Source organism: Pinus tabuliformis, chromosome 4_1, assembly GCF_031772625.1.
Source record: "Pinus tabuliformis cultivar Carrire ecotype Pingquan chromosome 4_1, CPIR1, whole genome shotgun sequence".
Taxonomy (NCBI): domain Eukaryota; kingdom Viridiplantae; phylum Streptophyta; class Pinopsida; order Pinales; family Pinaceae; genus Pinus; species Pinus tabuliformis.
Window position 1 is genome coordinate 270,777,103 of NC_142303.1, and position 16,797 is coordinate 270,793,899.

Consider the following 16,797-nt stretch of genomic DNA (forward strand, 5'->3'; position numbering starts at 1 on the left):
ACCTAAGCTCATCAGAGGAATGATGTCCACTTGACTAGATATACAAATTACGACTGGGGAGGTAGTAAGCAGGATGGAAGAAGCACTACAGGAGGATGTTTCAGTTTGGGATCCTCCATGGTCTCATGGATGAGCCGAGAGCAATAATGTTCTTAGTCAGTTCGAATTGGAGCCAAAGCATGATCATTGGTAGCATCCAAGCACATTCTAAGATATCTACAAGGAACAATCCATTACTGCCTGAAATATGATAGGAGTAATGATGTCCACTTGACCAGATATACAAATTACGACTGGGGAGGTAGTGAGAAAGATGAAAGAAGCACTACAGGAGGATGTTTCAGTTTGGGATCCTCCATGGTCTCATGGATGAGCCGAGAGCAAGAATTGGTTGCTTTGAGTAGTGTTGAGGTTGAATACATTACAACCTGTGAAGTAAGCAGAGAAGTTCTCTGGTTGAGGAAGTTGTTGTCCAACTTGTTTGAAGGACCAATGGACCCAACAGTGTTACATTGTGATAACACCAGTTATATAAGGTTGTCTAAAGACCCAGTGTTTCATGGTAAGACAAAGCATATAAACAACAAGTATCACCACATTCGAAAGTTGGTGTGGAATGGTGTGTGGCAGCTACTATATATATCCACTAATGAACAAGTAACTAACATCTTGACAAAATCTCTTCCTAATAAAAAGCTCATGTATTTAAGAGACAAGCTTGGATTAGTTGATATGTCCTCCCTAGTTGAGAGGAAGAGATAGACACATCATTATTGTCTTCACCTGGGAAGAAAGAATAGAGGATTAGGTAAGCATCTGGCATTAGATACTCTTTGAGGATGATGTAGGGCATCCAAGATAAGAGTAATAGTAAACGACCGATATTCCTTGAGGATTGGTTATCCAAGATAAGAATAGTCCTGGAAGGTCATACCTTGTGAACACCCAAGTGGGGTATGTACCTTGAGAGACAATGATGAAGGTGTCTATAAATTATTGGTCTTGTCAGCGTTGTGCTCTGATCTTGTGGAGAGATAGAGTTGTTAGTCATGACCTTGTTATGTGACAATGTTGGTTGATATGATGCTAATGAGATATCTTCAGATTGAGAATGTCCATGTACCATTTATGAATACCTCCCTAGTTAAGAGGGAGTGTTGAAAAATGTGTAACTAAGTTCAGTCTTCATATATATGAAATGTACTTTGATTCTTGTATATTGTAAAATGAAAGAAAAATTATTATTGTTATTTTTGTATCATGGGTTTCATGCTCGAGGTCTTTTAGTTTAGAGGTTAAGCACCCACTGAGTGCTTCTAGGGTTTGTCCTAGGTCAAGAAGTCAAAAGAGTCATTGTCATAAGTTGAAGACCCCATCGGGCGCATTGTAACTTGTAAAGAGAATTATTTTTGTATTTAAAAGTGTCAAATTCCCTTCAAGGCCAAGTTGGCCTGCCAGCTAAGAAGTCAGCCTATTTTGAGTAGCCATGTCCACCATAGAAGCCTATATAAAGGAGGGAACTCGACCTCCTTTGGGCACACACACACTTCTCATCATCCAAGCAAAGGAGAAGCACGAGAAGGCTAGCGAAGAAGGAGAAGGACGAAGAAAGAAGGTTTATGGGCTAATTCTCTCTCATTGGATGAAGAAAGGCTAGGGTTTGTTGCTTCAAGGTCGAAATTCTCTATCTGTTGGAAGAGGATCAAAGTTGTTGGAAGGGCCTAATAGGTCACCTACTAGCCCTGGACAAGGAAGCAAAGCAAGCGAAGTTGCTAGGAGGCCTTGGAGGCTAAATTTCGCTCACACGTGTAGTTGCAGAAGCAGTTACAGGGGGGGCGAAAATTTCAGACCTCCAGTAGAGGCCGAAATTCTGAGGCTAGGGATCAAAGTTGTGTTGTTGGAAGAGATTTGACTGGGTTTGACTTGGACAAAGGAAGCACATTATCCAGAGAGGTCAAACTTGGTCTTGGAAGGGCATTGGTCTTGGTCTAGAGGTTTTGGAATTCGTAAATTGAAGAATCTGTAAGAAGAGAAGAGATTTACGGGTTTTCCTCTCAAGTGGAGAGCTTTTGGCCCTAGCTTGCAGCCTATATCCTGCGTTCTTGTGTACTATTGCTCTTCTTGTTTTGGTATTTGTTTGATGATAAGAACAAACATAATGATAAGAGAAGAAGCTAATAAGTAAGAAAAAGTAAAAAGACATCACAAGCAGTTATCAAGAATAGAGAAATCATCCTAACTATTGCCCTATAGATTTCTCAACACTCTAGCCAAAGTCCTTTTGGCTTCTCAAGAAAGAATCTGCCCAATCAGATAATTACCTTGCGCCATTCACCTCTAGTCAAAGTCCTTTATGGCCCAACCAAGTCCTTATTGCTTCTCAAGCGAATGTATCTATCTCCCCTAGTCAAAGTCCTTTATGTTGAAGAATGTAACTAGGTTCGATCTGCATAATTGTATGAGTCGTAATGCAATGTAGTTATGAAAAATAATTTTATTATTATTATTATGACTTATTAAATCATGGGTTTCATGCTTGGGTCATCATGTTTTAGGTCAAAGTCCCCATTGAGGACTTCGAGGATTTATTCAGAGTCATTAGTCGTTGTCCATTAAAAGAGACCATTCTTGGGCTTTTAAATCATGTAAAAAGAATTAATATTGATTCAAATAGGTTATTTGTCCCCTACACACCAAGTCAGCCTTAAGGAGAACAAGTCGGCCTCAATCAGGGTAATTCGACCTCACCAAAAGCCTATATATACAAGCAGTTTGAATTTATTTGCAGAACTCACTCACTCACACACAAGTTCGATATCCAGAAGAAAGAGTTGGAAAAGTATGAAGTAGGAAAAGAAGGCTAAAAGGAGTGCGAAGTTGGAGAATAAGGAAGAAAGAGGCAAAATCAAAATTTTGGGCTATCTAATTCTCGCTCGTGTGGATTCCTCTAGGAGATCGAAGTCTCTTTTATCAATTCGAAGTTGCTACTGCACCTACTGCCAATTGTTGGGTCGAAGTTGTTGTTGCAAGGTCAAAGTTGTTGCTATAGGAATATCATCTGTAAGAACGAAGAAAGGGCTAACTTGGTGTGGAGGAAGTCTATGTCTAGGTCAAGAGTCTTGGATTATCTCAAGAAGTTATTAAGAAAGAGTTGTTCACTGGGTTTTCCCCTAGATATGGGTTTTCCCCTGGTTGTCCGCCTGTATCTGGTGTCTATGATCTTTGTTCTATTGTTTTGGTAATTACTTGATGAACTAAAAGATAAAAGAACATAAAGATAAGAAAGTCACAAGTAATTATCTATATAAAAGAAAATATTTCTGCCTTTCTGATTTTCTAACACTTTATGACCCAACCTAAGTCCTTTATGGCTTCAAGCAATGGTTTACCCAATCCTGCAAATAAATCATCATTCGTTCTCAATGAGGGAAACTCTGAAGTATACAAACTCCGCCCTAGATAGAGGCTTGGTGAGAATGTCAGCAATATGCTCATCTATAGATATGTATTGGAGCTCCACTACTCCTCTCTACACCATGTCTTGGTTAAGTGATATTTGATCTCAATATGCTTCAACCTGTCATGAATAAGTGGATTCTTTGAAAGCTTGACACAGCATTGATTATAACAAAATATCACGGTCAGCTCAAGCTCTTAATGAAATAGCCCTACAAGTAGCTTCTGAAGCCATACTACTTCCTGACTTGCGACACTGGCTACAATGTACTCTGCCTCTGTTGTAATAAGTGTGACAAAAGTCTGCTTCCTTCTAAACCAAGATATCATAGCAAATCCCAAGCTGAAGCAACACCCTGATGTGCTCTTCCTTTCTTTTGCACACCTAGCCCAACCTGAATTTGCATATCCCCGCAGATTCACTCCACGGCCCCAGACATATCTAAAGCCATATCCAATTGTACCCTGTAAATATTTCAACATATGCTTTGTTGCAATCCAAAGTATCTGCGTCAGTTCAACCATGTACTAGCTTAGGGTGTTCACTGCAAAGCAAATATCTAGCCTGGTGTTGACCAGGAACATCAAGGATCCAATCAATTGCCTATACATAGTGGGATCCACCAAATCTAAATCTAAATCAGAATCACTTAGCTTCTTTAGAAATGTCACCATATGTGTAGCCATGGACTTGCAGTCCATCATGTCAAATCTCTTCAAGACAACGTACTTCCCTTGTCCAAGGAAGATTTTAGCAGGTCACTGCCACACCTCCAATTCCAAGAAATAATGCATCAGGCCAAGATGTTTCATCTCAAACTCATAGGCCAACTCCCTCTTGCACCCAACGATGAGTCTCTCTACCCCAACCAAGAACAAATCATCAACATACAACACCAAGATCAAGGGATCACCATCAACAACCATGAAGTAAAGGTCAAGATCCACATCACTCTTGGTGAAGCCCAAATTCATCAAATATCCATTAATCCTGGAATACCAAGCCGTGGATGCTTGCATGAATCTGTACAAAGCCTTCTTCAATCTTCAAACATGAGACACCTTCCCATATACCTCATAATCGTGAGGTTACTCTATGTACACTTCCTCCTTAATTACACCGTTGAGGAATGCAGTCTTCACATCCATCTTATGTATCTTCCAACCCATAATAGAAGCAAGAGAAACAATAGTTCCAATAGAAGTGTACCTAGCAACTAGAGCAAGCGTCTTGTCATAGTCTACTCCCTCTTTCTGGGAGAATCCTCTTGCCACAAATATCACTTTATACTTCTCGATGTTGCCATTTGTTGCATGCTTGATCTTATAGATCCATTTGTACCCTGTAAATATTTCAACATATGCTTTGTTGCAATCCAATGTATCTGCGTTGGCTCAACCATGTACTAGCTTAGGGTGTTCACTGCAAAGCAAATATCTAGCCTGGTGTTGACCAGGAACATCAAGGATCCAATCAGTTGCCTATACATACAAATATGAATCTGAATCACAATCACTTAGCTTCTTTAGACATGTCACCATAGGTGTAGCCATGGACTTGCAGTCCATCATGCCAAATATCTTCAAGACAACGTACTTCCCTTGTCCAAGGAAGATTTTAGCAGGTCACTACCACACCTCCAATTCCAAGAAATAATGCATCAAGCTAAGATGTTTCATCTCAAACTCAGAGGCCAACTCCCCCTTGCACCCAACGATGAGTCTCTCTGCCCCAGCCAAGAACAAATCATCAACATACAACACCAAGATCAAGGGATCACCATCAACAACCAACAAGTAAAGATCAAGAACCACATCACTCTTGGTGAAGCCCAAATTCATCAAATATCCATTAATCCTGGAATAACCAGCCGTGGATTCTTGCGTGAATCTGTACAAAGCCTTCTTCAATCTTCAAACATGAGACTCCTTCCCATATACCTCATAGTCGTGAGGTTACTCTATGTACACTTCCTCCTTAATTACGCCATTGAGGAATGCAGTCTTCACATCCATCTTATGTATCTTCCAACCCATAATAGAAGCAAGAGAAACAATAGTTCCAATAGAAGTGTACCTAGCAACTAGAGCAAACGTCTTGTCACAGTCTACTCCCTCTTTCTGGGAGAATCCTCTTGCCACAAATATCACTTTATACTTCTCGATGTTGCCATTTGTTGCATGCTTGATCTTATAGATCCACTTGGAAGTCACTACTGACTTCCACTCTTGTCTTGGGAGTTGGAACTATTTCCCACGCATCATTCTTCATGATGGATTGATATTCCTCCATCATGGCATCCTTCCAGACCTGTTGACCTGCTACTTTCTCATAACCAGAAGGCTCATAATCAATGATGTGACTCATTAATGCCATGTAGCTTGAGTACCTCTGTGATCATTTGCTTTCTCTGAAAGTACCTTTGGGAGTTGCATGTCCTTCTACATCCTGCAAGGTGTCACAAAGCCATGTTGGCCTCTTCCTAGTCACGACAACATCTCTGGGTGGATCTATTGGCTCTATTGGTTCTACTGACTCCTGATCATCTGAAGGATGTATACTTGGTCTAGAGGGACATGTACCTGCATTCTTCAGAGCATCTTGCTCCTCATCATTAATCTCCATGTGGGATTATCTGGACTTCCTAAAGGCTACCTCTGCATCGCAAGTAACATCCCAACTAACCTCAATTTGACATCGTTCTGGAATGTAGATCCGGTATGCCTCTAAATTTTCACTATATACCACGAAGGAACCCTTCTTCCTAGAATGTTTTAACATCTTCTTCTTCTCCTTGAGCACATGAACATATACTAGACAACCAAAGATCATCAAATGACTGACCTTTGGTTTCACTCCAATGAATGCTTCCTTGGGAATCTTGTCTTCTAATGTTCAATGAAGACTCCTGTTTTGAACATAAACAGCTATGTTGGCAGCTTCTGCCCATAAGAACATAGTTAGATCCTAATCATGAATCATTGCATTCACTGCTTCCACAATGGTTCCATTCTTCCTTTCCGCTACTCCATTCTGTTGAGGATTGTAAGGAACAATGCACTCCCTCTTGATTCCTTCCTCCTTGCAAAAATCACTGAAGTCCATGGAAGTATACTCTCCTCCATTATCTGATCTTAAGACTTTGGTCTTCCTTCCTATTAAGTTTTCTATTCGGAACTGGTATTCTTGGAACTTACTAAAGACCTCATCCTTGGTCTTCATTAAGTAGATCCAAGTCTTTTGGAAGAAATCATCGATGAATGTTACGTAGTATAAGTAGCCTTCCAAAGATTTTACTAGCATAGGTCCACATATGTTAGAATGCACTAGATCCAAGGTTCCATTAGAAATACTATCACTGCTTGGAGAAGATCCCTTGGCATTCTTGCCAAGTGCACACCCCCTGCAAACACCATCATGCTCAATTTGAGGTTTTGGAGGACTTGTAACCATCTTTCTTAGTGCTAGTAGAGCCTTGTAATGTAAGTGAGCAAATCTTTGATGTCATAGCTCACATAAGCTGATACAATCATGGACCAATGCTTGGGTTAGTCATCCTACCAGTCTGTATAGTCCTCCTCCTCAAACATGAATCACTCTTGCAGAGTCTGTGCTTGAGCCCTAGGCCATATAAGAACCTGTCCATCTACAAATGCAACTATATAACCTCTATCTTCCAATGTTCAGATAGAGAACATATTCTTCTTCAATCCTGGTACAAATAGAACTTCTTTCATGTGTAGAGAGTCTCTAGATTCCCACTGAAATGAAGCGGTTCCAACTCCTTTTAATGCATGCTTGGTATTATCTCTAAGTTCCACCTACAATGTTGAATCTCCCTCTGTCAAATTAGTGAAAGCATCTCATAAACTAGTCATGTGCCTAGAAGCACCACTGTCCACTAACCAAACATCATTGCCATTTGCAATATTGCCTAAAAGAGCGGAAATAAAACTTTCTCCTCAACTCCCTCTGGCTCTAGAATAGCTTCCTTCTGAAACTTGGAAACATTTGGCAACAAATCAAAGAAATAGTCAAGCTAATGAACACTTGTCTCTTACGTTGACTTTAGTGGTTGCTCTTTCAACAAAGCGTTGATACCATGTTGAATTTTTATACAATGATGCATAGTAGAAACCAACTTTCTGATCTGATAATTACTGCTTAATGATCTTTAACAACTTTACCTTTATGCCACTGATATCATTGAGCAATTATACACATAAAATCTCAACATTAATGCAACGAAAACAGTGAGATCATAAAGAGACGGCCATACAAAATAGAGACAACAAATTTACCATGGGAAACCCAAACTTGGGAGAAAACCCAACAACCTCTCTTCTAGGAGAAATTATTCTTCAGCAAGGTTTACATTTACAAAAATTGTCTAGAAATCTGTGCCAAAATCCAAGTTAAAATACATGTCAAACCTAGTCAAAGTTCCATCTAGTCAACGTTAGTCAAACCAACCAAAAACATAAAAGTCAACACTAGTCAACAATCAAAAATTCAGTCTGCAATCAAGCTCAAACCTACGGTCAAAGGTCTGTGATCAAATCCGTACTGCGATCAGCGTCAATCAACGATCAAACTTGGTCAAACTCGAATTCAATCAAACCACAAATAACTCGGGCCTTCTTTTGTTCACACGTGTTGTTATCTTGTAGAGAAATGTGATGATGATTCGTTGTCAAAATAAAGAGTCTCATCATGAATCTATACATGTCAAGTGGGTGAATTTTGACTATGGGTCACACCCTTTCATGGTGGGGCCAACTTGCAATTTCGGGCCTACATGATGCCCAAAAATTAAAAAAAAATAAATAAATAAATAAAATTAAAATAAAAAATAAAAAATTTCCTTAATCCCTCTATGCTGACTTAGGACGCTTTTTGCATGCAGGAATACCTCTCGATGCTACACAAAAATCAACACAATAACTATTGTAGAATACAACCATCCCCCTCCTGGATGTGCTCGTGGAGGAAAGATTCCAACTCATCAATGTAAATCCCAAAGATGGTCGGCAAGAGGGGGCACCCCTGTTTTACCCCAATGGTACTCTAGATGAAGTCAGAAGGCATGTGCCATCCTAAGGTGACCCAAAACTAACTTGTATAGTCTCATGATTGCTACCATAAGGGTCTAGATATGCCAACATTACAAAGCCTCCAGAATAATGCCTCCCTATGCATAGTATCAAATAATTGTCGAAAGTCAACAAAGCAACAATAGACTTTCAAAAAGCGGTAACAAGCCTCCTCAGTAATGGCTCAAAGTGTGAAGATGTGGTCAATCGTCTAGTAACTTAGGCGGAAGCTTGCCTATTCTCTAGCTCTGAGATGTCGTTTCTCTAGTTCATCAAAAATCCACTGACATAAGATCATGGCATAAAGATTAGAGAAGGCATGGCCCACCATGATAGTCCTGTAATTGTTTGTCTCACAATTACTCCCTAATTTGTCGATCAAATGGATAACATGCCTTGCCCAAGAAGTGGGGAAGCCAGAACAAACTACATGGTCAAATAGATCAAAAATATAGGACTCAACACACTGAACGCCATGCTTCAAGAATTTTGCTTGAGAACCTTCCCCATTCGCTACTTTGTTGTTGCTCATAGCTTTGACTGATTATAGAAGAGATAAAAGTCCTACTTGACAAAGTAATCAATGATATCCAACTTGAAAAATGTTTTTGGAAGGAGAGAACAAGCCTTACTTATAACCAAGAAGGGAATTCCCTGGCCTAAAAGGCATAACTAGTTTAAAAGATTGGTCTTTCACCTTAACTAGCCCTTCATTAACCTTAAAATAAGGGCGCCAATAGTTCGACCAATAATTAGGTTGATAAAGGCTTTTAGCAAGGTCCAGAACCCAATTAAAGAGAGTTGTACATTCAAAACCAATTCTAGGTTTCAAAGGTCTTTCTTCTACCTTCTTAACCATGTGTTGAACTAATAAAGCTTATTTTGATTTCTATCATTCCTACATAGCTTATTTTATATTAGTGTGACTTAAGTAGAGAACTAAAACTCTACTACATTCAATTACATATAATACATTATAAGAGATACATTACAAAGTTGAGTATAGTAGCAACATGAGCAATATTGTGTACTAGTATATCCATGAGTCACAATGTACACAAGCAATGTATGAGTCACCAACCACCCAGTAAGCTAACAAGCCGCTATCTAGCAAGATATTTCAGGGGATTTACAAGTACATCCAACAATATTATTTCATACCTAGCTCAAAGCCAACTATATACAATCCTTTAATATTAAAAAATTGAGAGGATAACCACAAAAGATAGCCACTAACAAGTTCCTAGTGTGAGACCAACTAGTACAACGATATATGCTCTTAGTTGACATCAATGAAAAGACTGCTAAAAAAATTTAGTATGTAGAGGATTTTGTACATCCTTCAGCCTTGAAGTTATGTACCACCAATTAGGTGCAAAAGGAATATTTGCTAATATAACCATTACAACCAATTTTCTTAAGAACCAGCCTAGATACATCTTAACTCCAGATCTACCAAGCGTTGAGAATGATCAAATCTTTGAAGGTGCAAATCTTTTTTGAGTGCAAAACTTGAGGAAAGGTTTGAACCTCGAGAGATTTGATCCCTCTCAGTGCTTGATAGATCTAGAGTTAAGATGGATCTAGGCTGGTTTAGTTATTAACAATTATTAATAATTAATAATTAATAATTATAATTACTAATTTTCTTTTTTATTTTATTTTTATGTAATTTGACCAAATCAAAATGTTTTAATTAATAATTATAATTATTAACTTTTTTATTTTTTTTATGTAATTTGACTGAATCAAAATGTTTGCATAATATAACCTTACAACATCTCTTCCATACTGGGCTGGAGAGCACCTCGGTGCAAAAAGAATTAGAATAAAAAAGGTTTTTCACATTCTAGACAACTCCAAACTAAAGTCATTCTTTCAAAATCCAGAAAGTGAAACCAAAAAAATAAAACCATATTTGCACTCAATTAGCCCCATTGAAAAAGAGTTATATTAAAGAAAAGTACCTTCATATTTGAGTGAGCAGTTAGTAGACGTGACAGGAGATACCCAGCGTTTGAGGCCACTTTCCTTTCTGGATCACCAAGCTGCATTATTTTGAGAATTAAATTTAACCAAACTACACAAACTCATCCATCAAATCACTTCAATCTTGCGCAATATTGCTTTGCATAACTAATGGATTGAGAAGTATCTACAGGAGAAAATTACAACAGACAGTCGATGAAAATTGGAACAATGAAATACAGAAACGAGAAATGATATTACAAACAGTATAGATTAACTGGCTTCTGAGTGTTCGCATAGAGGATCAAGTTTTAATCTTAACAGCAAAGATGCAGAGAGAGGATTTCTCACCCCTTAGAGAAAACTGAGACCAAAAGACGAAATTACTAGTCTTACCTTGTTCACAAGTGTCGAAAGGAGCTTGCGTTCTTGTTCAGGTTTATCCTTAAGAAGATCAAACATTGTCTGCAAACAACATTGCATTAGTATCGCTACTTCAGAGATAACTCACATTAATAATGGTTAATTGACATAGAAACAGACGAGATTATAACAAGATATCCTAGATTATTCTAACTTTAGTCTTTTCTTTTCCCCAGTCTCTTTCCTTTTTATACTACTGCTTAGCATCAAATCTAACCAACTCTGTCTATTATAGAAAGAAGTTATATTAAATTAATAATACCCATGAATAATCAAAAGCAATAAATAGCACTCGGAATCACCAGCATAACAAGAGAAATTTCACAGGGCCTCTCCAGCTCAGTCAGCCAGTAAAATACGAAGTATAAATCATCTTAAATTGAAACAAAACCAGTGTAACTGCTATATACCAGATTAATCATACATGCCAGCTGCAAATCTATATCTCGTTTCATGCACATCTCCTGTTAAGCTTCACACCCCATAATATATAAATTAATTAAAATTATTTACTACGAGGTCTAAAGGTTGGGTCTCTGAATTATATAAAGCACGCAAAGAAAAGAAATGATCTATATGAAAACAAACTAATTAAGCCTTCAACAAAATAGTTCACAAAACGGCGGATTGGGCATGGATCCGTACAGATCCCGAGCAGATACGATGCCGGATGGGCGGTTCCGTGGCGGCCAACCCAAAAGACTCTTTTTTTCCCTCTAACTTGAGTTGGGAGTGGGTTTAGGTTGAGTTAGGGAAATGATAGATGGGGATAAATCTCATTTCCTCACTCTTGTACTTTTGGAGAGCTTTGAGAAGAGAGGAGAAAGCGAGGAGATGAGAGGCTTGAGGAGAGCTTGGAGGAGTGAAGGAGGAGGAGCTAGGAGCAGTGAAGGAGGAGGAGCTCGGAGGAGTAAAGAAGAGCTTCCATCTACAAGAGCTAAAGATGCAAGTGCAAACCCCAAACTCCTTCATTTTTCTGTCGTTGTTTGTATTTTTTCTCCTCCATCTCCTACTCTTTCCCATTTGCTCATTTCATTGCAGGTTGTCCATCTATATTCATATTCCAAAATGGTGTTCTTTTGGCTTCTATTTATCATTCCACTTTTGGTTTTCATGATGGCAAGGGGGAGTAGGAATAGAAGTGAAGAAGAACAAGAGGATAGTGGTCCCCATATGAGTGACCCAATGCATGATGAGGAAGAAGTGAATGAAGAGGACACTGAAATGCTTGAGGCGAAAAAGTTGCATTGACACCCTTGTGGAATTTTGTGACCAAACTTGAAGGGGGAAAAGGTGATGGAAGCTACAAGTTTTTGTGCCCTCAAGGTTGTCATGGAGGAAAACCATATAGTGGTTCATATACTCGTGTGAGAAGGCATCTTTGTGGGGTGTTGGACAGTGATGACAAAAAGGGTGTCGTGGGGATAGCACTTTGCCCAAAAGCTTCAGCTAAAGAAAGAAAAAAATACATCCAAATAGAGGAGGTTGCACAACAGAAAAACAAGAAACAAAAAACTCATTATGAATCAAGTGCAACCTCTAGATTTGGTAGCTCATCTCCTCATGGTACTTCTGCAACCTCTCGAAGTAGAAGAACAATAAGGGATTTCTTGAATGTTGCTGGGAGAGATGATGTTGATGGAAAGATAGTCTGGTCTTTTTGCACTTGCAGTGTACCATTCAATGTGCTTCGCTCTCCCTATTGGCATGATATGGTTAAGGCCATCAATGAAGCCCCAAAAGGATACAAGAACCCTAACTATGAGAAAGCTAGAACGGTGTTGTTAGAAAGAGAAAAGGCAAAGGTTCAAAGAGATTTGACACATTTTACAAATGAGTGAGTGGATTGTGGGGTATCCATTGTATCAAATGGGTGGACAAACGTTAGAAACCAACATTTGATAAATGTTCTTGGTGTTTCTGCTAAGGGTGCAGTGTTTATTACATGTCATTACTCCTCCTCCATCAGTGTAACTTCCCAAAACATTGCATATCTCCTACTGCAAGCAGATGTTGGTCCTAATAATGTGGTTCAAGTGATCATTGATAATGAAGCAAATTGTAAAGCAGCAGGAAAAATCATCGAGCGTACTCATCCACACATTGAACCTTTTAATGCATGATATTGTGAAGCATAAAGAATGTGGATGGATTAATGAGCTTTACAAGAGAGGGAAGCAACTCATTAAATTTATCACTAGCATACAAGGGTTGTAAAGTTTTGTAGATGTTCTATGCTAAGAGCAATTTCACTTTTCTCACAGCAATCATACAAGTGGATAAGCAAAATGCAGATAGAACATATAAGCAGATCTTATAGAAGACAAATCAAAAACAAGAAAAATGTATGTGTTCGTTTCGGCGGTCAGCAGGATGCTTCAACCAGCAAAGTCTCCTTTGGTCAGCCAGCCCAGCATGTGTCACAACAACCCTCTAACCAGCATGTGTCACAACAACCCTCAACGCTGGTCAAACTTCTGCGAAACCCTAGCAGCAGAAACCCTAGCATGTGAGTTGTGTTATCATCAAATTCTCTCCAACTTTACCTGTATATATATCCATCAATGAGGGTGTGTGACACATCTGTTGGGCATGTGAGCCTACATTACAAAACTGGCTGACCTAGCACATATAATTTATTAAGAATAATAAATTCAAAATATAAGTTCCGCTCATCGGATTAAGACTATTTTTATATGGATTTTACACCTCTCAGAAAGAGGAATCCAACAAAAATATTAGCCTCTTAATCTGAGCATCAGAACATGGAGTTTGGACCTAGTTGTCCAAATTTAACACTCCCTCTCAACTAGGGAGAACTCCATCTATTAGTGCAATTAACATCGTGAGTCATCTCGCCGAAACTTGCTTTGCTGGCTTCTTTATTTCAGAACAGAAGTGGGTCAATCACAAAGACATCATTCCCCGACTGACATAATCAGTCCAGAGGTCCCAGACCTCACAAATCTTGATCCCAGATCAAGTGGTTGGACCATGCCATCCTAGATAGAGAGTACGGCAATCTCTGATGCGTCCATCAGTCTTTGCTAATAGTCTCTAGCTTTTCCACACCTCATTGGCCAAATGAGAGGTACTTCCCATGAGCCCTGAACTCAATGGGTAGGATGCATACGGGGCACAGATTAAATGAGTGGCGAACCAGCTCAATAATCACAAGGGTGGGGCAGAAGCATTATGAGTGCTTATAGCTCCGAGAAGCTATCCCCAAAGCCCCCCAGAGCTCCCAGAGCTCATCGTCCAACAGGACCCACATCATAGGGTCTTTCCACGACACCAAGACTCTCACGGAAGGTTAGGAACTTGACCTTCCCCAGGGGCTTAGTGAGAATATCCGCGACCTGCTCATCAGTTCCTATATGATCGAGCCTTACGGCGCCTCGCTGTACCATATCCCGGATAAAGTGGTACCTGATATCAATATGCTTGGATCGGTCGTGGAACACAGGATTCTCAGTCATACGAATCCCACTCTGATTATCACAGAGTATTACAGTGGTATCTAGCACATGTTGGAACAGCTCACTAAAGAGCTTCCTCAACCAAACTGCTTCACAACAGGCCATACTAGCAGCAATGTATTCGGCCTCCGCGGTGCTCAAAGCCACCGACTTCTGCTTCCTGCTCATCCATGAGATCGAAGCAGAACCAAGATTGAAACAGCATCCAGATGTGCTCTTACGATCCACCACACTGCCAGCCCAATCGGCATCAGTATATCCCCGGAGTATTACACTCCCGGCAGTGTATCTCAGCCCATGGTTTATCGTGCCCCGAAGATATCTCAAAAGATTCTTGGCACCAACCCAGTGAGAATGATGAGGCTCAACCAACTGTTGACTCAAAGTATTCACTGCAAAACATATGTCCGGACGGGTGTTCACTAAGAACATCAAAGCTCCTATGAGTTGACGATACTCAGTAGGATTGGCCAAGATAGGCCCTACAGCGCTGCCACTCAACTTCTTAAAGTTGAGTTCCATTGGTGTCGACACGGACTTACAGTCCACCATCCCAAATCTTTCCAGAAGCTTCACAATATACTTTCCTTGAGAAAGGAAAATCTCTCCAGGTCTCTGCCAGACCTCCAGGCCTAGGAAATAGTGCATCAGTCCTAGGTCTTTCATCTCAAACTCAGCAGCAAGCTGCCTCTTACATTGATGAATGAGAGGGTCATCATCTGTCAGGAAGAGGTCGTCCACGTACAGCACTAGAATGAGAGGCTTTCCTTCCTCAACCTTAAAGTAAAGGTTTGGATCAGCATTGCTTCGAGTGAAGCCCAGCTTCATCAAGTAACTATCCATCCTCTCATACCAAGCTCGGGTGCTTGCTTTAACCCATAGAGGGCTTTCTTCAACCTGCAGACATGAGTGTCTTCGATCTTGAACTTCAAATCCCAGAGGTTGTTCTACATACACCTCTTCCTTTATTGCACCATGCAGAAAAGCGGTCTTGACATCCATCTGATGAAGACTCCATCCTTGTGTAGCAGCAAGGGCTATGATGGATCGGATGGTGGTATATCGAGCCACAGGTGCAAATATATCGTCATAGTCAATTCCTTCCTTTTGAGAGAAGCTACGGGCAACAAATCTTGCCTTAAACTTTTCAGCACTCCCATCAGATCCATGTTTAATCTTGTAGAGCCATTTAGCGGTGACAACAGATTTGTCCTTCGGTCTCGGGACCACATCCCAGACATCATTCTTCATAATAGCCTTATATTCTTCATGCATAGCATCCTTCCAAACTTCCAGGTCTTTCTTCATGGTTTTCTTCAGATCTAGGAAGATCTACTACTTTCTTCAGGGAAGCATCTTCGTCAAAAGTGACATCATGGCTTATCTCTACTTCCCTTTGACCAGGTACATAGACTCTATATGCCTTAGAAGTCTCACTGTAGCCCACAAACATTCCTTTCTTCCCAGTAGCATCCAGCTTACTTCTCTTTTCTTTCGGCACATGAAAATAGACAGGACATCCAAAAATTCTAAAATGTGAGACATCAGGTTTCTTACCAGAGAAAACCTCTTCGGGAGTTTTGGAGTCCAAAGCGGAATGAGGGCATTGGTTTTGAATGTACACAGCAGTATTTCTTTCATTATCAAATTCCTTCATCCTTGTTTCATGTGTGGGGAAACCCTTGATCAATTCTTCTTTTATCTTCAAGGTTCAGCAGAGAAAGAGAGAGAGAGTACATTTACAACATAAGTCAACACTTTGACTTGTCTAGATCTGAGCATAGATGATCTTCTATAACGATGAGATCAGTTGAAGACATTCTGCTTCAACTGATTCTCCAAAGTGACGGCTTCACCTATCATAGTACTACATCTAGGTCCACTTGCTGCATCACTGCATATGACGCCATGCTGCAATAGTTGTGATTATCATCATGCTGCCCTATATATCATTGTCATGTCACAACCATATAAATCACTGTCATACAAGAATCACTTCCTTACATCAAGAAACATTGTCCGAATATCACTAAAGTCGCTGCCCAAACATTATTGTCATAGGAACAAATATCTCTTCCATATATCATCTCCATTCTTCACTTGTCAAGAGAACAATATCACTGCTATGCATAACTGTCATAAGAGTAAGTGACACTACAATAAGTGCAGAAGATCACTGTCAGAAAACTATGTCATATTGTCATATTTCACTACAGAAGATAGGGTCTGATAATAAGCCCACTTGACTACCCTTAAGCTCTTCCATATATCCATTTTTAAGACTCCAAAGCATCTGCCTTCTAACAGCCCTTGTTGTCCTTCTCAAGGGACTATACTTGGAGCTTTACCAAGCATCTTCTTACAGCCCATTATACCG

General features: G+C 39.8%; 1 protein-coding gene across 1 annotated transcript in view; it reads right to left on the minus strand.

The window, feature by feature from the left end:
• Nucleotides 1–16,797, minus strand: part of EDA25 (CCAAT-binding factor) — a 327,784-nt gene that overhangs the window by 187,151 nt on the left and 123,836 nt on the right. The window contains 2 exon segments of the mRNA XM_089419585.1: nucleotides 10,518–10,598; nucleotides 10,915–10,983. Coding sequence (XP_089275711.1) covers nucleotides 10,518–10,598; nucleotides 10,915–10,983 — 150 coding nt within the window.